Below are 25,656 nucleotides of genomic sequence, written 5' to 3'. Positions count from 1 at the left end.
CTCTCTTTTACGATTGGACCAGTTACCTTGAAAAAGTGAAAGTCAGGAGTAGAGGAATTGGTTATTTGTCTGGGACTTTGAATTTAATCTGGGTATGAAATAGAGAGCGTGGAAGGAAGGATGGACAGAATGAGAGAGGGAGGATGACAGTCAGGAACTGTGTGTGACTTAAGTACATGGCATGTGCCCTGCCCTGTCTGTCTCCATCCACCTCTCTCTCCGCTCTCTCCTCCTCCTTCTTCTATCTCTCTGTCAGTCCTCCCTGCCCTTCAGGCGCTGCTTACTAAAACTCTCCTTATCACTTACCAGAACTACCCAAACTCTCTTTTGACACGTCCTGCCTCTCTCACTCTCATCCTCACTCCTGCCTCTTTCTTCATTTCAGTGCTTTTTGGAAGAGTTTACTCTTTCCTTCCTCCTCTCTTACTCAGTCATCCCTGCAAAGCCTGTCGGCATGCCACCCTCCTCTCTGTCTCTCTCCTGGTTTCCAAAAGCCCCAGAGGCATCAGTGATTCACTGAGTGACCTTCCTCTGCCATATCTGAAGGCTGCCTGGCTTCACTACAGTTGTCATCCAATCAGTCCTATAGATTCATTTCAGAATTTAAACTTGTAATCTTTATGATGCCGATTAAGTCCTTAAACTTCCAAACCATTACCAGGTATGTTTTGTTATGATGCATATCATCATGAAGCTTATTGATTTGCTGTACGGTTAGTTTATTTATTCACTTGTAAATGTAAATTTTGTTTTTACATAGGGAAAATAATTCATTTGAGTTGTCTGTGATGTAAAATTGTAAAATATGTGATGTACAGTAATGATGAATTATAAAGTAATTAGGGAGCCGCAATTTACATGGTGACTAATGAGCATAAAATATCATATCAAAATGAAATTAATCTCTTTGACAGATCCCTTTCTTTACCCTGGAAGATGATGAAATGAGAGCATCACTTGAATTTCTCCACAAATGCTTTTCAAAAAAGAACACATGCAGCTTTGACGTATCCTCGCGACTCTGAGCTTTCTTGTATCATGACGAAACTCAAAACCTGCACAGCAGTGAAGAGGGTGGAAGCAGAGAGCAGTTACAGATCGTTAGTCTGAGAGTTTAATTAGTTTGAACTTGACACCTCAGAGATAAAGGGCATTTATTCTTTAACCTCCGAAGAAGCTCTGCAGCTTCTTTGTTTTGTGTTTTGTTCCCTACCCACTGAGCCAGCCAGATACAGATACTCCAGCTTCAGTTAAGTTTGGTAGCAGAATTGCGTTCAATAATGCGTAGGCAATAAATGGTAAATGTTGGTGTTTGAGTCAGAGTTGAGTAAAAACATGTGACACTCCTTTGTAAGATGACTTCCAGCAATCCATTCAAGAGGCAGACGGATCAACTGGGGCCTCAACAGGCCACTATGCAATGCATCCATGTTACATTATGCTTTTTGAAAACCCCAATTCACACTTTTTCTAAAGCTGCAAAACTCTCTTGCTTTTACTCTGTGTATAACAGGTGCTGTTATTCCTTCCACCTACACTTTTTTTGCCTGCAGTGGAACACAACAAGCTCACACCTGTTTTATGGATATTTTTCAAAGCCATTCTGTGAAGAAATTATGGAAAAGCACAAGCTGAAGTAGAAGTAGACGAGGCATATTGGGGAAAAGTGGGTACATCAAAAAGATAAACTCACAAAAATAACTCTAGGAACGTACTGAACATCACAAATTGATGGTGCATAACAGTAAAGGATAGAAATATAAAAAGGGTACAAGGTTACTGAATGAATAGGTGAATAGAAAACCCTCACAAAGGTAATGTGTGTCTGTGTGTGTGCAACTCGATGTGTGTGTGAAGGTTTTAGCCTAAGGGCCACAGAGGAAGATGTGTTCTTAGGAGTGCGACCCTGATGATGACTGACAGCTCCCTGTAGGCGTTCCCACAGTGACTCAGAAGTTGTCACTGACTATTTATTTCTTTATTTTTCTCGCTGTTGAACAGCACGATTCTAAACAGCTGCCTTAACAAACTGGACCAATTACTTCAAATCTAAAGAATACCAAATCCCATCTCAGTCCAGATGTTAAAACCTTGGATTAATCGCCATTATTTGACATTGAAAATGTGTTCTGTACTGTAGATTGTACATAACCGTTTTTTGCACCTTTCATAACTAGTCATATTTATGAATACACTTCAGGCCTATTTAAATTCAAGGCTCCGGAAAACATCACTAATGTAAAATGTGTCCTTGTGTTGCACCAAAAGGTTCAGTCAATTAATATGAGAGTGAAAATGATTTCTACCCTGTAAGTCCAAACAAAAGCAAAGTCAGTTAAAAGTAGTCTCAAATGGTTAGACCTCTCTGTCTCATTTTGTGTCACTTTGCTTTAATGCTGTGCGGCGAGCGAGAAATAATGTGAAGGAGGTTGCTGTCAAATGGAGGTGAAGACTGCATTATCTTTAGAAAAATAAAAAAGCCAAAGTAGTGAGTTATCGTGTGTGTGCATTTGCTGATGTCTAATGGACTGAACGCCCACCTGCCTCTCAGAGAATGAGTGGTCATAATGCAAGGATGTGGGTAGTTAAGGTTGTAATGAAGGGATGGAAGGAAATTAAAATCTAAAAAAATCATTATTGCTTCAATCTCCCTCTCATCAGGCCTTTTTGCATTATTCTGTATGAACGGAAGCTTGTCGCAATGTGAATAAATGAAATAAATCCACTAAACTAAAAGAGGGCTCAGCAATAACAATTATTTTGTCCGTTTTGTGTGGATTTAATTTTTCAAATGTTGTCTGTATGGTTTTGAATCTAAATGTGAGCTTTTGCATCCATGGATGACAGTTTTGGAAAGTCTGATGGTTGAAGAGGGTGTGAAGAATTGTGCAGCTGAAACTGGTTCTTTGATGCTGCAATTTGAACTTGAACTGTGTTTAAACTCTGTCTGAAATTTTCACACACTGAAGAAGGGCCAGAATCAAGCTGCTGAGAGAGAGGAGGACGGGGAATTTGAAAATGAGGCAGTTCACTGCAAAAGAAGACAGAGGCATAATATAGAGAAAGCAATTAGGATGAGAGCTAAATTGAAATAAAGAGCACTGCATAAAGCAGAAGCAACTAACAAAGCACCATGTAATTTCTGTTTGTATTATAGTGTCTGTTTTTGTGTTTATTCTTTTCACATAATTATATTTTAAGAATACTACAATCACTTTTTCCTTTCTTACACCTAAGGTCTATACAGTATATGACTTGGTTTGTAGTGTCAATTAAATTGGCATATTATGCCTTGCTATGAACTGCATCTTGCACTTTGCATTGCTACCTGGTATTTTGAGTTGCTGCACACACAAGTTATTTTATTCTGAAACTGACTTGGCATCATTCTCTAGCTAGCAATAAGATAGTTATTACCAGTTCAGATGGCTGGTTTAGGATGAAAGCCAGTTAGTGAGAACTAGTGAACTGATGGACTGCTGCCAGAACATGTGATCACAGCAACCTGTTAATAACCAGTCAGGTGGTTGAAGTTACTTTATTAATAAAATTCGACCATCATTGTTCAACCCTGACATATTATCGTAATATTATTCATTTGGAGTCATGTTTCTGTCCACCCGATTAATACTACTGTAAGTCCAATATTTACTTTCCTTTTATCTCCTCCGTTTAGAAAAACAGAAAATCCACTTCCTTCACCTGCTAGACGCTTACTTTTTTGCAGTCTGCAGTTATGTAGACTGATTACAGTGGGTTTATCAGAAGTTGTTTTCTGAAAACAGCTGCCTCCCGTTTGAAACAAGCGGTGATGAGAGCATTGATACTAACTTGTCCAGTAAATCTGTCACAAAGCCAAACCAATCAACTAAAAGAGGCTAAAGCGATTTGTAGAATTGCTTAGAGTGATAATTCTCCCTTTTACATCACATGTCGTCAGATGAATAGTCGTTAATGTGAAACAGTTTGCGTCTCTTCATCTCTCTCTCTCTCTCTACACAATGAGAATTACTCGAGAGTCTGTGGTGTCGTTTACTTTGAGGTAGTAAAGTACCGTATCATAAATAGCCTGGATCATCCTCAACAGGCCTGTTGTTCGGACCACTCTGGTTTAAGGATGCAGAGCAGACAGCTCAGATGAAAGAGTTTTTGTCAGGTCAGAAGATACGGATACCTTGTTGCCATGGCAACTGCTGCTGGCAAAAACAAAAAAGAGAGGGATACAAGGGAGTGAAATAATAAAATGATGAAACAGGTTAGTGAAAGATGACATTCAAATTCAACAATGAGTCAGACTGGCGTTCAGTACATTGATTCTTTGGGGATTTTAAACACATATTTCTGCTCTGCACACACAGCTTTTAATCTGTCAGGCTGTGGTGTGCTACAGGATGCTGCTCTCAGCTTAGGACGGACATGTGACCTAAAAAAGTGTAGAGGATGAAAAAAAAAACAACTAAGCCATTTTTGAGCTGAATACTATTATTTTCTTAGCGGCTGACAATTGTGTGTTTCTCAAAGCATTTTCACTGTCAGTGTTTTTTCTGTTGAAAATGTTTGGTAATAGTATTTGTAAAAACACAAGCGTAGGTTTAAGTATATTATTCACAGAATGCAAACCAAGAGGCAGCAGTTATTGCAGCTTTGTCGTAGGATGAAATGAATATTTCATATATATATATGTTGTATTCACCACAAAAAAGGCGGCTTTGGCGATGTTAGATTCCATTAATATTATCATGGCTACAAAATGCAAATACTGCTACTCCTGATATCATAATAATTGTGCTCGTTGTTACATTCTTGTTTACTTCACATTTACTTTTCTGCACAAAAACAAGCTACGATCCCAGTGGATATTTGCATGCACCTGCAACATCTACTAACCAACAAAATATTGTGTAACACAGAGCAAGAGAGCACTGAAGTGAGAAATCCAGACTCTCTATTGCATCACATCATTGTGTGACTTATCCATATTGAATGTCATCAAGGCTGGATGGTGGACAATACATTGAGATAATTTATTTCTCCCTACTCCTTCGGAGTTGCCATCTGTCAAGATATCAATTTATTTCCGCCTCCCTAAAGAGTGCTGAGCACTAATTGGAAATAGCATGTAACGTATTCTCTGTTCTGCACACATGGAGAGCAAAGCTATCAGTCAGCCTGAGATGTGAACATGATGCAATCACCCCCCCCCCCATGTCCATCTGCAGGATAATTCATTTTTTTATCTGACAGAGGGAAGTAAAAGAGATGACGATTATCTGTGTTTTTCTGTGTGCTGCAGTGAAACACTCAAAAATTATCTGTAGGCAGCGTGGCAGAGACATCTTATTAAGAGCAGCACTCAAAGAATGAATTCGAGCAGATGTGGTCAGATGATGAATTTTTTAAGTAAAGCATAGTGAATGTTGTCAGACCGAAAGCAAGTGAAATGTAATACAAACATTAAACTCACATTCATTCTAGTATTTGTATTTTATGAACAATTAAAACCTAATTACAATATCTAATACAATAAGACAGTAACCCAACTACAAAAATACCCGATGATATAAATACTTTACATTCTTACATTAAGATTAAACACAAAGCATGATGAAAGTATTGAAAGGCTATAACTTGGTAAAATGTCTTACATACAGTATCTGTTCTGGCTGACTGATACAAGACTTGAGCTATGTTGTGCTATGCTGAGGGTATTTTTAAAACTTGGAATATGAGATAATGTTCTTTGTTTGCAGTGCAATGTTTTATGTAATGAATTTTGTTGCTTTTTGAAGCACTGCAGCAGTTTATTTGCTCTTTTATAAGCCCATAATGGCTGGAAACTTGTTTGTATGATACAAATTTTTAAAAAGTGCAGTAACTAGGAGACTCATCGTGAGGTGTCAACAATTACAGTTACATAATCAATTGCGCTGATGACTGTGATTAAGTCAGACAGCATTAGCACTTTCAGTCTGCATTCATCAGCAGATGGTCAGTAACCCTGAAAGGATTCATTTTGATTTTTCTCTTTTAATTCAAAAGCTGCTATCTCTATATTACTCTCACTTTCACTGCTTGGATGCAATACAGGTCTCATCTGAAATTGTTTTTGAACACACCAGCAAGGCCCCAACCATGGCCATGGCCTTTGTAAGAGAAGGATAGACACCCACCTGGCTATGCATACCACATCCATACTGTAGTCATGAATAAAAGATCACTTTTGCATGCACTCCTTAGGTTTTTATGTATAGGTTTGATTCATGACCTTCCCTTATAGTTGCATATCCATTGTCTGTCAGGATTTTATTGGATTAACCAGGTAAATGAAAGACTAAAGCACATGAGGGCTACTATAAAGTTTTATGATGCATTGTGGCATGCTACCACTGCTAATTTCATGATCATATATTCACAATTCACAAAATATGATACAAACAGTAGCGTTCTGAAATGAGTGTAGCCGGTAAATCAGCGGGATTCCAGTCCCACTGGAGGTCAGCTAATCAGCCTTCCACTGTGAGGCTCACTCCAGAAGTGGAAGTTGGCAGGGAGCAGACATACACACGCACGCGCACACACACACACACACACACACGCACACACAGATATCCAGCCTATCCTCATCACCATGTGTGGGTCCACAGGGAGGGGAAGTAGGGCGAAACGCTACAGACACCCTGCCACCCACACCTGCCTCCGCTTCAGGCTGCAGACACAAACACACAAACACAAACACAGTGGGGGGCAATGACTTTCATATAAAATGCTGCATTGGTTGCTTAGTTTTTTTCATTCTGTATTTTGTGTGTTTTTTTGCCAAGAAGATGTCAAATAAGTCGGATTAGCAGACATTTCAGTGGGCCTTTTTTTTCCATTTATGTTATCCATTTATATTAGGTTCAATGTCCTCAAACAGCAGGTAACAAACTGCAGATAACAGCAGTTTTAACAGCACTAGAACACTAGACCAGAATGCACTCCATTTTAGCAGCCATTAGAAAACATCATAGCTAATCAGGCAAAATCGTTGGTTGTGTTTAGTTTAGAAACCTGACAATCTACAATGAAACATATCTTAGAACATTTATTCAAGAATTGTAACATTTTTTAATACTGAGGATCTCCATTTCATCATACGCAACTTAAAAGTAAATTATCTGTAATGATCTATGACCAATAATGATCTTATTGAATATGATGCATAATAGATTGAACTACCCAGCATTATTTAACATAGATAAAGTTAGCTCCATCTCCTCCAGGTACAATATACAATGCTGGCTAAATGTTAATACATGTGTAATAATTATCCAAAAAGAATTAACAGAATTACATCTTATTCCATTCCACCATCTTCTGACTTTTGAATGTACCTACCTTGTCATGATGTTTACCCTGAAGTGAAATATTGAAATGCAAGACTCATCACATTTTATAATTTTTCTAAAATTCATCTTTGGAAAATGATCCCACATTTTCCATAGATGGCAAATATGCCCATCCTTCTGTATTTTAGAATATTGTAAGTTAAGCTTTCCATTCATTCATTCATCCATTCATCCATTCATCCATCAGCCACATCGTGGCCGGGTCACAGTGTCAGCAGGCTAAACCCGGTACTCCAGGCGTCCCTCTAGCAATATTTTCCAACTCCTGCTGGGAGATCCCGAGGTGTGCCCAGGCCAGATGAGATATATATAATCCCTCCAGCAAGTTCAGGGTCTACACAAAGGTCTCCTCCCAGTTGGATGAGCCTGGAAAACCTCCAATGGTAGGCAATCATCCTAAACATCCTAATCAGATACCCGAATCACCTCAACTGGCTCCTTTTGACACGAAGGAGCATCAGCTCTACTCCAAGCTCGCTCCAGATGTGTAAGCTCCTCACCTGATCTCTAAGGCTGAGCCCAGACACCCTGTAAAGGAAATTCATTTTGTCCTCTTGTATCCACAATCTTGTTCTTTTGGTCACTACCAAAAGCTCATGACTATAGGTGAGGGTTGGAACATAGATTGGCTGGTAAATCAAAAGTTTTGCCCTCCAGCTCAGCTCCCTCTTTAACTGTTCAGTACAACGCCAACATTACAAGTGATGCTGCACCAATCCGTCTGTCTCTTTGTGCTCCATATACCCACACTTGTGAAAGTGACCCAGAGATACTTGAACTCCTTCACTTGGGGCAGCGACTTACTCCCAACCAAAGTCCTGATGTTAAGCTTTTGAATGCTCAAATAAAGGTTCTGAAAACTTCATCCATCACTACGAAAGGGGAAACTTTCACTCTTAGACTAAATATTCCTTGTATGAATTAAGAATTGAGGCCATGTTTTAAGCAAATACTACATGAATGCATGATGCCTCAACATCATGACTGTACTTTTCTCGACATCAATTCTGAGTTAGAAATCTAGCTTCCTCGTGTTGTGCATCCTTTTGGCAAACCTTTTGTCATAGGAAAACAGTATGCTTGTTTGTGAAAAGGTTTCTCCCAGTTTTTGAAAGGTTCCAGGCTACACTGGATTCAGATAGGGCATCTCCAGTGGTATCTGTCAGCCAACCTAATGATTCAAACACCATCAGTTCCCACAGAGCATATTTAACATATGACACTTCGTGGTCCTTCCATCTAAAGTGGTTTACAGTAGCAGAAGTGCATACATCTTGAGTATGGGTGGCCCCGATGGGAACTGAAGCTCATATCCTGACAGCGCTGGTGCTGATATATGCTTTGCCCACCAAGCTACACAGAAAATGAAATCAGCTTTAGTGCTAGGCTCTAGTCATTGAGCTCCATGGGAAATTGAGTTTCGAACCTCAGACCTCGGTAGTAGCAACGCTTATAGTTCTACCCAAAGGTTTGCAAAACTGCAGAATTTCAAAGGATAGATCACACTGTCATTTTCTTTTGGGTCTGTAGTGGTCAATCACGTCACCAAGACTAAAACTACATATGCATTTGTATTGATTTTTCTAAATAAATCTGTCTGCTACATGGCAAATGAAGGTGAAGGATGGTCATTTTATTCAAAAAGAATTATTTGTCAAACTTTAATACCTTTCTTTGAAGAAATACAATAAATTCATATTTTGACAAATTCCATTATAATTAAATAGCAATGAGGTCTTATAATTGACATTTTCTATAGCATTTAACATTTACATTTTTGAAGAATTTGGCAAAATAGTAACAGCTCAAGGCCCAATTACAAGCTTCTTCCTGGGTTTTCAATCCCACTGTATGGAGGAAAATGATTCTATGTAGGATTGTATGTACATGAAGGTTTTGGTTTTTGGGCATTGGTTTTGCTGACTAGAAATAAAATAAAACAAGTGTCTAGTTCAGTGGGTTATTTACATATCAAATAAAAGGCATGTCATTGTTTTCATACAAATAAGTGTACATTTCTGGTGGGATCAGTGTAAATGTCATCTGCTTTGTGGTATTTTTTATGAGATGAACTTATTAGACTTCCTAGTGTCTTTCCTGAATTTCTACTCTTTCTTGTATGTGTGTTGTATGTTTGTTGGTTGCTTTGGGAAATGTTGTGATTTGCAACTACTAATTTTTGCGTTTAACCTGCTTATCCCATCCAGTGTTTCTTTCATTCTATACTCTATACTTTCTTGAAGGGTAATAGTCAAAGTGTATAGTTGACATATATTTGTCAAACCTGCAAGTAGATTTTTCCAAAAGCTTTCATGTGAGAGTAGTGTTTATCTTGTTCATCTTACCTTGTTCAATATCGCAGGGATTTTTGAAGGGAGAAATCAAGAAGGCAGTGGAGAAAGGTCTCTGGGTCATTGGTAAAGTGAAAAATGATCCGCTTACATCCGCGCTAACATTGCACGAAAAGATTGGGGACAGATTGGACAGAGCTTTTCGTATTAGAAAGACCAGCTCACCCACTCTAAGATATAGGGCAGGGCCACTCAGGAGATAAAGTCACTGTCAGCGTGGTAAAAGCCAGCGGTGACACCACAGACAGCACCTCAGCACTTCTAGATTATTTTCTAGTCAGTGAGGGACTTATCCAGTCCTATAGAGCCCCAGGAATGGCTGTAATTCAAGTCACTGTAGCAGCGATCGTGGTGTGAAACCAAAGCTCTTCATATATGAAGAGCTTTGGTTTCACACTTTAATTAAGCTATTTGTTTGCTTATTTGTTTGTCAGTGAAGTCAGGTGCTGATTTTTAGGGATAAAAAATGCAAAGACATTTCACTAGTTCTGTATTTTAAAATCACAAATTGCCTCAAGGCATTTAATCACAGTAAAAAAAAGTTTAATTTAAAAAAAATTCAAAAATAAAATGTATGAATATTAGAGAGACAATTTCAGGTGTTCATTTTACGTTAATGGAATTGCACTTCACTGTACCACAATGATAATTTTTGCATGTGTTAGATGTTTCTTTTCACAGCAGAAATCTTGTAGGACCAACTTGAGTTTTAGGCTTTGAGAGTATGGACCATTACTAGTATTAGACACCCAAATCTCCATCTGGCCCGTGTTTGACAAGAAAGAAGGAGGTGTGGAATAAAAAAGAAGCACAGATTTAAATTCTTATGTTCATTGTTTGAAGTCTTGACATCAATGCGTTATCATCTTGAGGTTATTCACAAATAGAGGCACTCTGTGTGTGTGTGTGTGTGTGTGTGTGTGTGTGTGTGTGTGTGTGTTTGTGTTTGTTTGTGTGTCATTCCCTTTAACATTACCAGCATTTGCCTTCTGACTCCATGTGACAATGAATAAAATACCGATACAGCAGCTTTAGTGAAACAACAGCAAGTCAGTGATGATCTCACTATACGCTGTGACACAATGCTAACGCACACTACTCTTAATAATAACTTCGTTTTTTTTTCTCCCCCCCCCCTCTCTCTCCCTCCTACTCTCTCCTCCTTCCCCCTCTCCTCCCTGCTGCCTGAAACAACAGATCACTTGGGCATCGAGTTTATGGGTAAGGAAGCTTTTCTTGTCTTGCGTCTGCATGAGTCACAACTGTAAACATTCATACTGGATCAACATTGCACTGTGTGATAGCTTACATGCAGTACATGTATCCTTCATGACACATGGACATGCCTAATCACATATGGCATCATTATCATTTGCCATGAAAACAAAGCTGCGGTGAAGACAAATGGCATCTATATAAATGTACAGCCACATACTCACAACCATCAACCTCTCTCTGTGCACATGCTCCACAACATGTCTGAAATATTAGCCACTGTCTTTATCTCCCTCTACTCTCTTTGCACATATGTATTTACTTTCTGCTCTCGTGCTCTCCCTCTCTTTCTTTCTCTCACAATTGCTCATGAAGTGTCCCTTCAGAATACCAATGTGCTGCAGTCTCCTTGGAAACAGTGAGAGCAGGGAGGCAGGCAGGATATAGTGAGGGAGTTTGTATGATGCTGGCACTGTTACTCGTCATCGGTACGTGTGTGTATGTGTGCACATGCATGGCACATGTTCAAAAGTGTCGTTCTGAAGTCCTTAAATTCTGACTTATGTGAGTTGGATGAGATTCTTCCAATGATTGTGTGTTGAATGTTTCCCATGCACATGCCTGCTAGGCTGTGCAGGGCGGATGCCAGCGGATCCACCTCGTCACTGCCAAGCTCCTCTTTCCTGTTTTTTGGCTCTCCTCACAGGCTCGATGTCAGGTATCACAGCTGAGGAGCACTAGTTAACTACATGGAAGCTTGTTGTAGACTAGAGCACTACACTCTCTCAGCTACAATTTGGGCCCTTTCCACACAGACATGTTTGAAAAGCAAAGGATCGTCTGGGAAAATGGGCTCCCCCAGGTTTGGCATTACTACCTCTACATTCTCAAAGTAAAATTTCACAGGAACAAGCACAGCCGAGCTTCTTTTTCTGCCGCACGACGGCTGCATTTGCAGTCAAATGAACAAAAGCTTTTTTCAGGAAACTTGCTGAGACTATGCAAACTTGGCAGTGACAGATGATCTATTCCACAGAGCTATCTCGCAGGTTTTCCCATTTATATTCAGTGAGAGGTTTTATGCCTTGGCAACATTGTTCAGGCTGCCACATTTCCTTTGCCTGGCTAACATCTCTAGTCCTGCCAATGTCTTCCCCAGCATTGTGTTAAGCTGTGCACAGATAGATAAGCACCTCCCACACTCAAACCTGGTTTTCAGCGTCTGTGGTTTTGGAAGCTGTCTCTCCCCTGAGAAAAAGCAGAAGAAGGTTTACATACCAATCCACTGAAAGTTGTCTATTAAAATTTTTTATTCATTATTAATGCAAGTGGGCGGCTTTGGCTCAGAGGCAGAGTGGGTCATCCATCAATCAGAAGATCGGATCCCCAGCTCCTCTAAGTCAGCATGTCGAGGTGTCCTTCAGCAAGACACTGAACCCCAACTGTGTGAATGTGCTTGAAAGAATAGTCTCCTCCAACTTAGATTCCTCCAGTGTGAATGGGTAAATGTAAAAGCACTTTGAGTAGTCAAAATTACTAGAAATGCGCTATATAAAATACAGACCAATTAAGTAAACATATACTGGATTACATGTGAGTAAAAATGTGGATTACATGTGAGTAAAAACATAATCATTTTGAGGTTTTTTGAGATCAGTAGTGTTTGTCATTATTTTGGAGGACCCGTGGTATCCACAGATTGGATTATTTGAGTCAGAGACATGTCGAGGAACTGACCACTGATAGCAAATGGTTATTATGTTGACAAGAATCAAAGCTGCAACAAGGGCTCTGCTGGGAGAGCTTAAGCGCTGTTAAATAAACACATACTTGAATATTAAATCATAGTAAAGTCAACAAAACCAAAAGCTTAACACTTGGGAAAGAGATTGAGGTGGTGATGGTGGTGGTGGGAGCTGCAGCAACATATACAAGTACACAAGCAACATCAGTGTTATGCCTGAACCAATGCAGTGCTATATTCATTTTGTAAAGTGAGTTTCTTAAGGATAACTCTGGATAACTTTCTTGTTTTGATCATTTTGGCAATTCCTATTAGTGATAACAGTATCAATAGCCAAAGTCTGGGAACAGTATTACTACAAAGAAGTCGGATGAGGCAAGAAACACAAGAATTACAGCAGGTTAGAAACCACCAAGTTAGCCAAATGAATCTATCGATCCATTCATCATCTCTAATGCTTATTCTTAGAGGGCTGGGAAAGGGCTGTAGCATATTCCAGCTGATACTGGGTTAGAGGTGAGTGGCACTGGTTGCCAGTCAAGCTTAATGAAATTTATTTGGAAGGGAAACCAAAGGCAATGATACAATTATTACCCAGACTCGATATTCCAAGCACCATCACCCATCAGACGCATCATACTTGCAGTAGTTTGGGGCCTTATTACTGAAGTTACAGGTGACTCATTTCAACTTGAACTAAAGCTTATCAGTAAAGCTAGTTCTAAGCATTTGTCAATGTAACTGAATCAAAATAACAACCCTGTACATTACATTTGTGTACAACAAAAAATACTGTATGTATGCACACATTTTTGATGTTTTGATGTTTAAGCAAATACTCTAATAGTCTAATCCCATGGTAGATATTTTCCATAGACAACTCTATGCATGGTTTACAGAGAATGAACCACCCGCCTCCAACAGAGTCAGTTTCTGAGGTCAAAATTAGAATAGACGTGTCTGAAGGTTGAGATCTCTCCACCCAGGACACCACCCACCCAAGGCTTAATAAAACAGAGAATATATTCAAGAACTCTTGGATCCTGCCTACCTCTTTATACATTTTTTATATTGCTTGGCAAAAGGGGGAGAAATGTTCAATGTGTCTAGTCAGTCACTCATGTGGGCATCAATATTTTCTTCCATCAGAGATCACTGAGCTCTGACTGGAAGATGTTCCACCTGGTTGTAAATCAATGTTGGAGCAAACTGTTACAGGCAGTTATTTTGGGGGGGTGGGATGGATTTTAAGTCTTGTAGATTTTAAATTTCCATCATGAAGATTTAAGGTGTATTTGTGCCGGAGAAAGGTAGTTTGGCATACTTGAACAAGGATGAACGGAGCTAGATGCACACATTTGCATGTGATTTTTTACATATATCTTGACAGGAGTAATATGAGTTAGTGACTTTTAAAGTTGCACCTAGAATTATTCATCTCAAATTGCAAATTAGATGTATTTGCAAAATTTACAAACTGTCTTCTGTGTTCAATGAACAACTCAAACAAGAACATCTGAAATAGCTCAAAACAACAAATATTATAGATGGTTTCTCCAAATTCAACACAAAATGGCACTTTTAATGACTACTGCAGTTTCAAAATGATTCAACCCCTGAATAGAATCCCTCATAAGAGCACTCATTTGTAAAAATCAGATGTTATCTGAAGCACACCAGATGCAACTAATCAAGGGCCTCATTAGTTGATTGAGACAGAACACATCAAATACCTGGACTGGCAATGGGTTTGTTCACAGTGACGTTTGGTTAGTCAAGAGAATTGTCCAAAAAGTTAAGACAGGAGATCATTGCCTTGCACAAACATGGAAAAGGATCAAAAAAGATAGCAAAGGCACTGAAAGTTCCTAGATATACTGTTGGAAGCATAGTTCGCAAGTTCAAAACTAAAGGAACACTGTCTACACTACCTACACATGGCAGAAAGAGGAAGCTATCAATGGCTGCCAGCAGTTTTCTGAGGAGGTAGGTGGCCAGAAACCATTGAGTGAGACTTGGTGGCAGCAGATACTGAGGTTTCAGTTTCTAAAGTAAGGCACAAACGAAACACTGAAGGCTTCCATGCCCAAACTCCAAGACGCACACCACATCTGACCCAATAGCACAAGACAAGTCGGCTCCAATATGCTCGAAACCAATAAGCAGAAGTTTGGGGATTTTGTTTAGAGTTCAGCAATGAAACAAAACCGTAACCTTGCAGGGCTATGAATCAGCGGTATGTCTGGTGGAAGAAGAACGAGGCATATGTTGAAAAGAACACCCTGCCTACAGTGAAGCATGGCTGTGGCTCGGTGATGCTCAGGATGCTTCTTCTGGCATTGGAAACCTGCAGCATATAGAGGGCGAGATTGATGCCATCAAGTGTCAGGAAATCCTAGTAGAAAACGTCATGCTGTCTGTGAGGAAGCTGAAGCTTGGACGTCATTGGACGTTCCAACAGAACAATGATCCCAAGCATACCTCAAAGTCCACCAAGACTTGGCCTCAGAAAATACTATTGTGGCTGTCACAATTGCTGACTTGACCCTCTCCCATAGAAAATCTCTGGTAGGATTTGAAGAAGGCAGCTTCAGCACACAAACCCAAGAATGTCAGAGAGCTGGAAGCTCTTGCCCATGAGGAATGGGCAAAGATTCCTCAGGAACACTTTAAGAACCTGGTGTCTGGCTATGAACCACATTTGCAGTAGGTCATAACAGCAAAAGGGTGCTCTACTAAATACTAAAAATGCTTGTCAAGAAGCGGTTGAATAATTTTGAGACTGCAGTAGTCATTAAAAGTGGCATTTTGTGTTGAATTTGGAGAAACCACCTGCAATATTAGTTGTGTTGAGCTATTTCAATTGTTCTTGTTTTAGTTGCACATTGAACACAGCTGAAATTTTAAAAAAAAATTCACACCTAATTTGCAACAGGGGTTGAGTAGTTTTAAGTTTAACTGTATGTCATTCAGTTGTTCTTACATGTGGAGGTTAGGTAGAAGAAGTTTTGTATTTCACTCTGCTTGACTTTGACAACTTATGGGCTAAAACACATTGTGACTGCAAAGTATTAAGCCTGTGCTGCTCAATGTCAAGAAAAGAAAAGAGATGAGTAACAGCAGGGAAGAATGAAAGACAGACAGAAGGCAGAGTGGGAAGCAGCAATCACTCGGGTGTCTTCACGGAGATCGCTTTTCAATCAGACAGCATCACAATATCTGTTTTTTTCTGTGAGATTTTCTGTAAATGAGTTTTGAATTCCTGGAGGTGGAGCTTTTTTGTTTTCAAGTAAAATCACACAGCTACTGCCAAAAACATAAAATGGAGTACTTCCTGTGCACACAGATGTCAGGTAATAGGTGTATGATAGTAGAATTCCTAGTTTGAGAGATCTTGTACATTACAACACCATTTTTAAAAATTTATTTCCATTTATATTAGTCTTACAGTTTTTGATAAAACCAGAGTAATAAACTTAATAATTTTTTACTTAATTGCACTGTATAAAAAGATTCTTGGGCCTTCGTTGATCCTTCATTTTGGTAAAGCTAGCTTTTTGAGCCACAGCTGCACAATCACCAGAGAAATATCCCCACTTTGATTATACATTGTCTAAAATGTCAAGTTGCATTATATATGTAGCACATAAAGCACATTACACCACAAAAATGATCACGGGGCTGTACAACTCTCATGACAAGGTTAGAATTCAGATGTGAGGACACGTAATACAGATATGCACTCACGCTGAGATCTAAAAAGGCGATTCTGCATGTCAAAAAGATTAAAAAGGAGGAGGTTCAAGGGGTTAAACGTCAGAAGCATATTTCAAACAATATTTTGTATTTCTCAATCAAATCCCACAGTGGAGGCTAATAAAGACAAGTCAGCAACATGGTCTTTTGGTGCCAGTGAGAAGCCAAGCAGCACCACTGTCACTGGCTAATACCAACATAAAACGAGTTAAAATTGTCTCGGAAGGATAACCTCTTCCAGACCATGAAGCAAGAGAGAATACGTAAGAAGAAGAAAAGAAAGAAAGATATAAAGAAAATGGCCAACTAAAACAATAGCCCCAGTAACCTAAATATATTCAGTATGTAAATGGGGGAATAAAGCCATCCGAGTAATAGAGGAAAGGACCGTGACCAGCCAAGAGAGCATGCTTAATCCAGCACGGCAGACCTGCATAAATAAAGGTTTTATCCTCCATCAGTAGCCTGTGAGGCACATGAAAAGTCTAATGCTCAGGGCTGTGAGGCAATCGCTGGAGAATCCCATCCCTCTCTGTCTGTGTCCTCTGATCCCCCCTCACACTTGTTATGTCATTCCTCTCATTCATCCATTCCTGTCAATCTCAGCTGCCTGTCTGGGCCCAGGCAGGGAGATATGGTACACAGAGCAGAGCTGGTGTCTGACCTCACACTCGGAGTCCACATTGGTTCCCTCCAAGCCCTGTATGGGTATTAACAACTCCAGGTCAGGCACAGTTTGGGCTATAATGTTGCACTTATGAGATAAAAGCTAAGCAGTAACAAATTCTGCTGACAATGCGCAATTTACTTACTGCCCATGACAGCCAAATGCCGCCATTCTTACACTTAACATAGACCAAAACAAATCTTCGACTCACTGTAGAGTAAGTATGTAGTGCAGTGAGGCACTATGGTAAAAAGATAAAGCTTGATAAAATCAATATTGAATGTAAGACAAACATGATGAGATATTGAACCCTTAAGAATAATATGATTCAGTGGGACATAATGTGAAAGTGAATCAATATAACCGCATACTTTCTAAATGTACCTGTAGAAAAATGTATGAATGTGACACCAGGCATGAAACTAGGTTTTATTTAGTTTCAGTCTTTTTTTGCTGCTAGATGGACCTAGATGACAGCGGTGCGGGTATGCAAAGGCTACAGGTTACAAATTCTGATTTGACAAGAAAGCGGCATGTGTTTTAGCACCATTTGCCTTTACATGACAGTATACTTCAACATATTGACTTCTTAAGTATCGATGAATTGCACGTTGCCCGTTAAGCTTGTAAAAATTCACTTTACTGCTTCGTTATTGTTTCTGTGTTTTTCTGGGGAGCAGCAGTGAGCTGTGTCTTATGTTGAGGTGTTTGATCTGTCTGAGGGTGCAGATTAGACTAAATTTTAAACTTTATTTGACTGAAATAGCATCATGCCTTGCTGTGATTAAGGATCAGTAGCTCATATGCTACTGTGATTGTTTGTCAGTCAGTCAAAACTGACCTTTGAGTCCTTTACCATCATTCATCCAAATTCTGCCACAATGTCAGCCTTGGACCCATTCCAATGTGTTGCCAATAAACATTAAATTTTACTGCCCTCAAACTAGAGCCCACAATTTAATACATAATTATACAAATGCAACACAATTTAATAAACTTGAACTTAATATCTGTAACAGACCTCATCAGTGTCAGTGCCAGACAGTCTGGCTCATCTCTATGTCCAAAATATTAGATAAAAATCCTTGAATGACTCACAAACCTGGCACTGCTTCTGGTGGAAATAGAGGTAAGATCCTAATATTGTGAAATTCGTGACAATTTTGAAGAGTGCAACCCACTCAAGCCTAATGGAACAGCGTGAGCCCAGACTTGAGGGTTGGCATCACAAACTCTGATACAGGAAAATCTGATAATGATTGAAACCGATGTGCTGGAGCACTGCCAAGCGCATTTTTGTGTCCTCTGTTTCTGTTTGTATGTCATGGGCCCCACCATGCAGACTTAAGCCCTCTCACCAAGGCTCAGAGTCAGCATGCCTGAGAGACACGCTGTCAAACTGCCACCTAAGCCTGTTGCCAGACTTTAGTCACCTCTGTTTATGTCTGTTTGTGAGTATCTGTGTCTGTGCTGTCGCCAACTATTTGACTGTACTGTGATTACTTGCAAGCTGTTTGTATGTATTTTTTGTTTTTGTGTGCTTTATGATGCAGATGTGCATTTTTATAATGACAGAGAGCAGGTAATTCCTGTATTTATGGAATAGATTATCATGCGACCTCCTGAAAATATAGGTGTTGCATAGTAGTTTAAAGGGTCAGTGCACACTCACATTAAAACATAGTGTCTCAATTTTTGGTGATCTATCTCTCAGAGATCTCTACTGCCATCCCAATACTATTACTGTCAATCTTCAGTAGGAGGTAGTTCCTGAGGTCTGTAGATTATCCTGAGTGACCTGGATATTCCCCTCCACTGAATACCTCAATTCAGAAATCCAGGAGACAGATTTTCTAAAATCTGAGCATATAAAATTTTAATTATCTGCTAGTTGATTCTTTAGTTGAACTTTGGTTGAACTGACCGTTTGACATATCGATGAATATAGCTCTCTTTTCAGAAAGAGACATTTCTATGCTTTCTAACTAGTGCTATGTGATTTAGAGATATTTAAGGATAGGCCCATGCATTTTAGCACTGTGTTTGGATAATACATCAAGCAATACAAGTCATGATAACTAGCACACTAAAAGCACTAAAGATTCTTTATATTGCAATGGTATTTCATGACCATCACTTATTGATTTCTCTCTTTCCAATTCACCTGTATGGAAACATGGAAAAAGTGACAGTAACACTTCTCTAAGCTGCTAACACCATAAATATAAAATATTAATAATATTTTTCTATAATGTTGCTGTAAATAAGCGACCAGCAGGGCTCTGCAGGGCAGAACACTGAGGATTGAAATGGAAATAGACGATGTGACCTCACGGCCTCACAGATGGAACATGAACATGTTTTCCCTCTCTGGAGCCATATGATTTATTCACATCAAGAAAGTGTGTTTGTGCATACCGTAGGTGTGTCCAAACAAGGATGTTAGAGGGTAGGAGGGAGGTTGAAGTACTGCTTGACCGTGGCAACATATTTAAGATTGGCCTCACACCAAGCATGCTCTTTGCATATACATTATGTAAGTTTGAGTGTATTTGCTATATTGAACTTTTTCTCGCTAACTTCAGTGGACTAAACTCTGTTTTCATGTATATGTGAAATTACACTTATATTTGTATGCCTACATATGCAGATCTCACTCAGATCAGTAATGCAGAAAAAGCAAGATGAAGCCATCCCAAGTTTTAATTTAAGAATTTAAATGTGTTTTGCCCAAACCTTGTCCTTGTCTTTCATCTAAATCCCCAGAATCATCTTTTATTTAAAAAAAGATCTGTTTTCAATCTGTTTCCATCCATGTTTACAGTGTCAGTAGCACATTTTGCTACCTGAGCCAACTCTACTCAATCTGTACTCCTCTCCTCCAACCCTTTCTTCCATCGCCTTCCCCTTCACATTGGAGTACCACTCTGTTACTAGTATGGCAAATTAAGTAACAAAATGTATCTACCAGATGAGATAAAACACCAAATACAACATTATGCACCATTATATGTGTGTGTCCAGACAGGATGGAGAACTCCCACAGTGGGGTTAGTGGCGGGCATTGAAAAGAGCACTTTGAGGAACAGACAGAATCTGAGAAATCTATACCTAGTATATCTATACTTAGGGCGGCAAGACGTTGTCTATGGATACAATTCGCCTTGAGAGTGCATGTTGTTGTGCTGTGTTAGCTGTCATGTTTTTTCAGTGCTGCATGGAGGTCAGGAATAGTACCTGTGAAGTAGCAGACCGAGGTGGTGGTTCCCATTTTGAAAAAGGGGGATTGGAGGATGTGATTCTATCCTGGCTGTGGAAGACAGGATCACAGAGTTTTTGACTATGTGTCCCCAAGGAAGGTCGTTTGTTGTCTCAAATGTTTTTGTGATTTTTGTGGACAGGATCTGAAGGCGTAGCCAGGGTCCAGTTTGGGAACCTCAGAATTGCAACTCTTCTTTTTGCAGATGACGTGGTTTTGTTGGCTTCTTGAGGCCATGACCCCCAGCATGCACTGTGGTAGTTTGCAGCTGTGTGAAGTGGTCAGGATGAGAGTCGGCATCTCCAAGTCTGAGGCCACTGCTGGACGATGGTAGATTACGCCCTCCAGTTTGGGAGTGAGTTGCTGCCCCAAGTGAAGGACTTCAAATATCTAGGGGTCTTTTTACAAATTAGGTTAAAATGGAGCAGGAGATGGACAGGCACATTGGCCCTGTGCAGGAGGATGTCTGAAGTACCTTGCTTAGCCTGCTGCCACTGCAACCTGTCTGAAGATGAAGATGGCCTAAGCTGAAAAGGATGGATGGATGGATGGATGGATGGATGGATGGGTATGTTAGGATTATGGTTATTTTAGCATGGGCTTGGAGTCTAAAAAACAGGCGATGTTGAGAAGGCATTCAACAGGCAGGCGGGGTCTAATATGATTGAAGATGCTAATGGTTGCATTATAGCAATGCAAGCTTGGGCCATACAGACTAAATTAAAATGTAGGATTTCTTGACTTCTGCTTCTATTTTGACCTTTTTTTAATTCAGACTCTCAGATTATAGACGTACAATTAGGAGTACTCCTCCTAGGACTGATCAGTTTCACAGTGAGATATACAGGTATACTGTAGGACTCCTGTTTAAAAATATATATAAAAATATATAAAAGAAAGTGCTATAGTTCAGTCTAAGACCTTCAGGTAAAGGGGCAGTGGTATTAGATCTGTGTTTAGTATCTGCCAATATTTACATTAAAGAAATCTGCATCAGGGGGAAACTACATCCTGTCTACAACTCACTTTCTCATTCCTCCTCATCTAGTTTTAGTTCCCCATCCCTCTCTCTGTCTTTCTCTCCACTTCGCCTGTCTGTCTGTCTGCTTTCCCTGCAAACCAACCTCATTGTGCTCCCACAGGACAGCTCCCAGCTCCCTCTAATGATATAATTATAGCCAGTGAGCCAATGTGATGACTCAGGCTGATTAGCAACATCAAAACAACACTGGCCCCAAACATAACTTAGACTTAGATGGAATGAGCGAAATAGGGACACAGAAGAGAGGGAAAATGAACTGACACACAACTAACAGACACTGTAACATTACTTGAATCAGGGATTATGTATGACATACAACATGAATGATTGATAATGCAATATGCGTTTGGGCATCAGTAGCTTAAAAGCAACAGTAGTAAGCTTCTGCTGAGAGATCCCTGGTTTGAATTCCCAAAGAGGCTTGAAAATCTTGTGGTCGTGAATTACTAAAATTCTCCCTCATTGACTGCTGTCAGGATGCCCTCGAGCAAGATGCAGTCGCTGTAGTTGTGTTGCTCTGATCTGAGAAGGTTGTGGTTATATTCTGCAGCTCTGTCTGCAGTGATTTTGTGAGCTTATTCATTGATGAAGAAGCTGTAAAGAACTTTATCTTTTCTGTACTAAAGTGGCCATTCAAACCCATCCACAGTGAACATTTGTCTCCATCATTTAAATGTAAAACCCCAACACCTTGTGTCATCTTTGTGCTTTTCCAAGGTCTGAACCCCACTAAATAAAACTTGATTGATCGCCTATTAATGTATCTGAAGGCAACTATGATTTACTTGTTCGTGGCAAACAAGACAGCTTCCATTTTTCTCCACTAATGGCGTCCATTCATGCCATAACTCTTCTTGTCTCCATGTATTCAAGCTCCATTACATGTGGTATCCATTTCAAAAGCACCCTGCGTCTATTGGACCATTACTCGATGTTGTGGAGCTGATAAAATGAAACACTGTGAGGTAACTAAGGATAGCAGGTGTTGCTGGAGAATTGTAAATAGGTATTTATGTTTTGTGAATTGGTTTTGAGTTGTTATTTTATTTCAGTTTTATTTCGTTTATTCATCACAAAAGTAATTACCCTTATACAGGAAAGAATGTGCAAGGCAGATACAAAAAGCCCCTGAGCGCTGTTGCACCTTAACTGGTCGTTTGATGATTTGAAATGGCTGTTTGGGTGCTGCAAATGATATTAGAAATTAAATGTGAGAAAGTGCAAACCTCAAAACTGTGTTTAATTCTGTGGTGTGATGAGATAACTGTATGGTATTAATTTAGTATTAACTCTGTCTCTGTCTGTGAGTATTGACTGTGGAAGCTCAGCAAGTATACATACTTTTATACGCATCTTTCTCTTCTTCTATGTCTGCCACACACACATTCTGATAGATATATTAGTGAGCTATGGCTATGCTTCAATTAGACTGTGTTGTTCAGGCACTAATGTGGCTTCATCATCTGTTTTGTTTCCCTACAGAGAGCAAAGAGGTCTACAAGAGACAGGTGCTGTCAATCACATCCATCGCCATGGCAATCAGCCTCCTGGGAACCCTGTGTATGGCCCTCTACTGCCGCAACAAGTACGAGGATAAACACACAAAGACAAACATATAAATATGCAATACAATATAATAATAATAATAATATAACAAATGTACAAAGCCCGGTTTTATACTGTATGTAAATTATGTAAATTAACTCTTTTGAATGCAGCTTGTTACAGCCTTTAGGACATATTTAATTCAATGATAATTTCCTTCTGATAATGATGACATTGTACTCATCAAGTTAAGTACTAAGGGGGAAAGTGGTGATATTGCTCGAACAAAATCAATCAAATAATTATATCATTTTTACAAACCTCTGACCAACACAGTAAAAATTTTCATCCAAACATCTCGCTGTGGTTGCGTGCAAGCTGTAAAATAAGGAATTACTACTGACATTTCGGGCATTCCCATCATCACTAATTGTTGCCCATTTGACCTATGTCACTATGTTTTCAGACCCCAATTACGTTGTGTAGTATTGTGGAGTATTGTGTTATCATAAATAATAGAAATGATGACCAAAAGTACAAAAATAAGATCTAAGTTGTATCCATTTTAATTCATTAACCACTATATAAACAATAAAAGAATACATCTTTAAGTGGGTCAAAACTGTATTCTATTCATAATACAGTTCCATAGCCACTTAAATAAAGATACGTGAATGTGTTTTATGTTTAAGAATTTTCCAGGCCCAGGTCAGGGCCTGTTTCCCCATTGAATAGTGTTACTGTAGTGTCACCAGAGATGACTAGTTTGGGTCAGGGCTAAGGTTGGGTTAAGGTGAAGGTAATAACAACGCCAAGGAATACACAATACATGCACACACACACACACACAAAAAAAACCCACAAAGTTCAAGGACTGTAATTGTAATTTTCACTCAACTGAAGAGTTGGGTGAAAATTACAATTACAGTCCTTCAGTTATTCCAGCCGTGCCCAAATGTCACATATGAAATTCCTAATATACTGACAGGTAAATTAGCTAGAGTGGCATATAATTTTGATCCTAACCACCAGTTTCCTTGCTTGCATTTAAGATGAAAGTTACTCCAAATATATTCAAACTTTTAAACTTAGTTTATCAATAATATTTGTGGTAAAATCCACCATAAGGCCTAAATTAAGCAAAATGTTACAGTCTTTGGTAATAAGCCCAGTTGGGTGTGGGCAGACAAAATGCCCAAGGAGACATTTTGTTAATGTAGTGAAGGCCGAGGGAACATGTTGAGGCATCAAACATCTTGAACCAAATCCCAGACCGAGTATTTGCAACAATTTGTAAATCTCATTATGGGTGGACACATATTCATAGCCCATTATAACCCAAAGGTCAGCTCATATGGCTCCTGCACTCTCTCTCTCTCCTTTCTATCCTTCTCTTCTTATCTGCATATTTCTGCAGTGCATGACCTGCGTATGCACATTAATTGGCATACGAATGGCCTACATCCATTCCGGCTGTGAGAACTTCTCATAGTTTTCCTGGAGAGACTCTATATTCTCAACAAGATGGGTCACACATCCGGTATGTAATAGCAGTCAGGGTATATGAACTGTGGAGCAGGCTATGATAGATGGCACTTTAATTCCATAGGCTTCCATCTGTAATATAATGATGTGAGTGAGTGAGCAGCCTGACAACAAGATAATCGGATCAAGGCATGATGGGCAGGCATTTTCAAAGGAATCCATAATTGAGTCAAGGAGGTAGCTTGTTCAATAGAGAGATGCACACAGATTGGGAGGAGGTGTCCATGCAAATCTAAGCCTCTTGCATAAAGTCAAAGGTGTTCTCACGCTGAAAAAAAACGAAGGCCCAGACGAAAATACAGCAAAATAAAAGACAAATAATTCCTCAATTTCTGCTGCCATCAATGCTGTGTGCGTATGTATTTGGAGAGTGACGTGTTTTCTCTTTTTTGTCACTCCACCAACACACTGCCAGTGAGGTTAAAGTGCAGACTTTTAGTGTGTGTGACTCATTTGTTTTTATAAACAGTGTCTCAATTTTAGGACACAGCAGATGAATTTTATTATTTCACCTCAATCCAACTGATGATGTGTTTCACTCTCTGAGGACCAGACTGAAAGCAAAAAGCTGCAGTAGTTACCTGACCAAGGATCACCAGAGAAGATGCTGGATGTCTGTGGGTGTGCAGACTTTAAAAATACCTTTAAAGTTTACTGTATTAACCAGACAACTATTATTATTACCTCCTCAAATTCACAAAGTCATGCCACAGATTCCTCATAATCAGACGTTTAGATTTTAAGTTATGCAGGCTATAATAATAATAATAATAATGCATTTTATTTATAATGCACTTTATATCTGACAGTGCAGATCTCAAAGTGCTAAGGCACTACAGGCAAGACATCCCGAGTTTGGGTATGAGTGAACATTTTCACGCCACTTTGATTATATGAAGAGGCACTGAAGATCGACAAACTCTTGAGTGATCTTAATTTCGACCATGCAAGAATATCAATATTTAATGATTTTGGAAAAACCCTGAATTATATCTTGTGTCAGAAGCAAATTTGGCTTCTATAATCACTACGTGTGTACATTACAGAACGGTTAAGCTAAGACTGTGTTTATGGTAAAAAAATAAATTATGGGTAAGGTATAGTTTGAGGTAGACAACCACAACACTTGATTAGGGTATGAAAT

At 39.3% G+C, this 25,656-nt stretch overlaps 1 protein-coding gene across 1 annotated transcript in view; it reads left to right on the top strand.

The window, feature by feature from the left end:
* The window catches only part of LOC139211221 (pro-neuregulin-3, membrane-bound isoform), a 321,277-nt gene that overhangs the window by 275,440 nt on the left and 20,181 nt on the right, over positions 1 to 25,656 (top strand). The window contains exons 4-5 of the mRNA XM_070841504.1: positions 10,937 to 10,960; positions 22,905 to 23,007. Coding sequence (XP_070697605.1) covers positions 10,937 to 10,960; positions 22,905 to 23,007 — 127 coding nt within the window. The remainder of the gene's footprint in view (positions 1 to 10,936; positions 10,961 to 22,904; positions 23,008 to 25,656) is intronic.

The sequence above is a fragment of the Pempheris klunzingeri genome, chromosome 12, assembly GCF_042242105.1.
Source record: "Pempheris klunzingeri isolate RE-2024b chromosome 12, fPemKlu1.hap1, whole genome shotgun sequence".
Lineage (NCBI taxonomy): Eukaryota > Metazoa > Chordata > Actinopteri > Acropomatiformes > Pempheridae > Pempheris > Pempheris klunzingeri.
The sequence above is the reverse complement of the archived record's forward strand: the minus strand, read 5'-3'. Positions and strand labels throughout refer to the sequence as shown.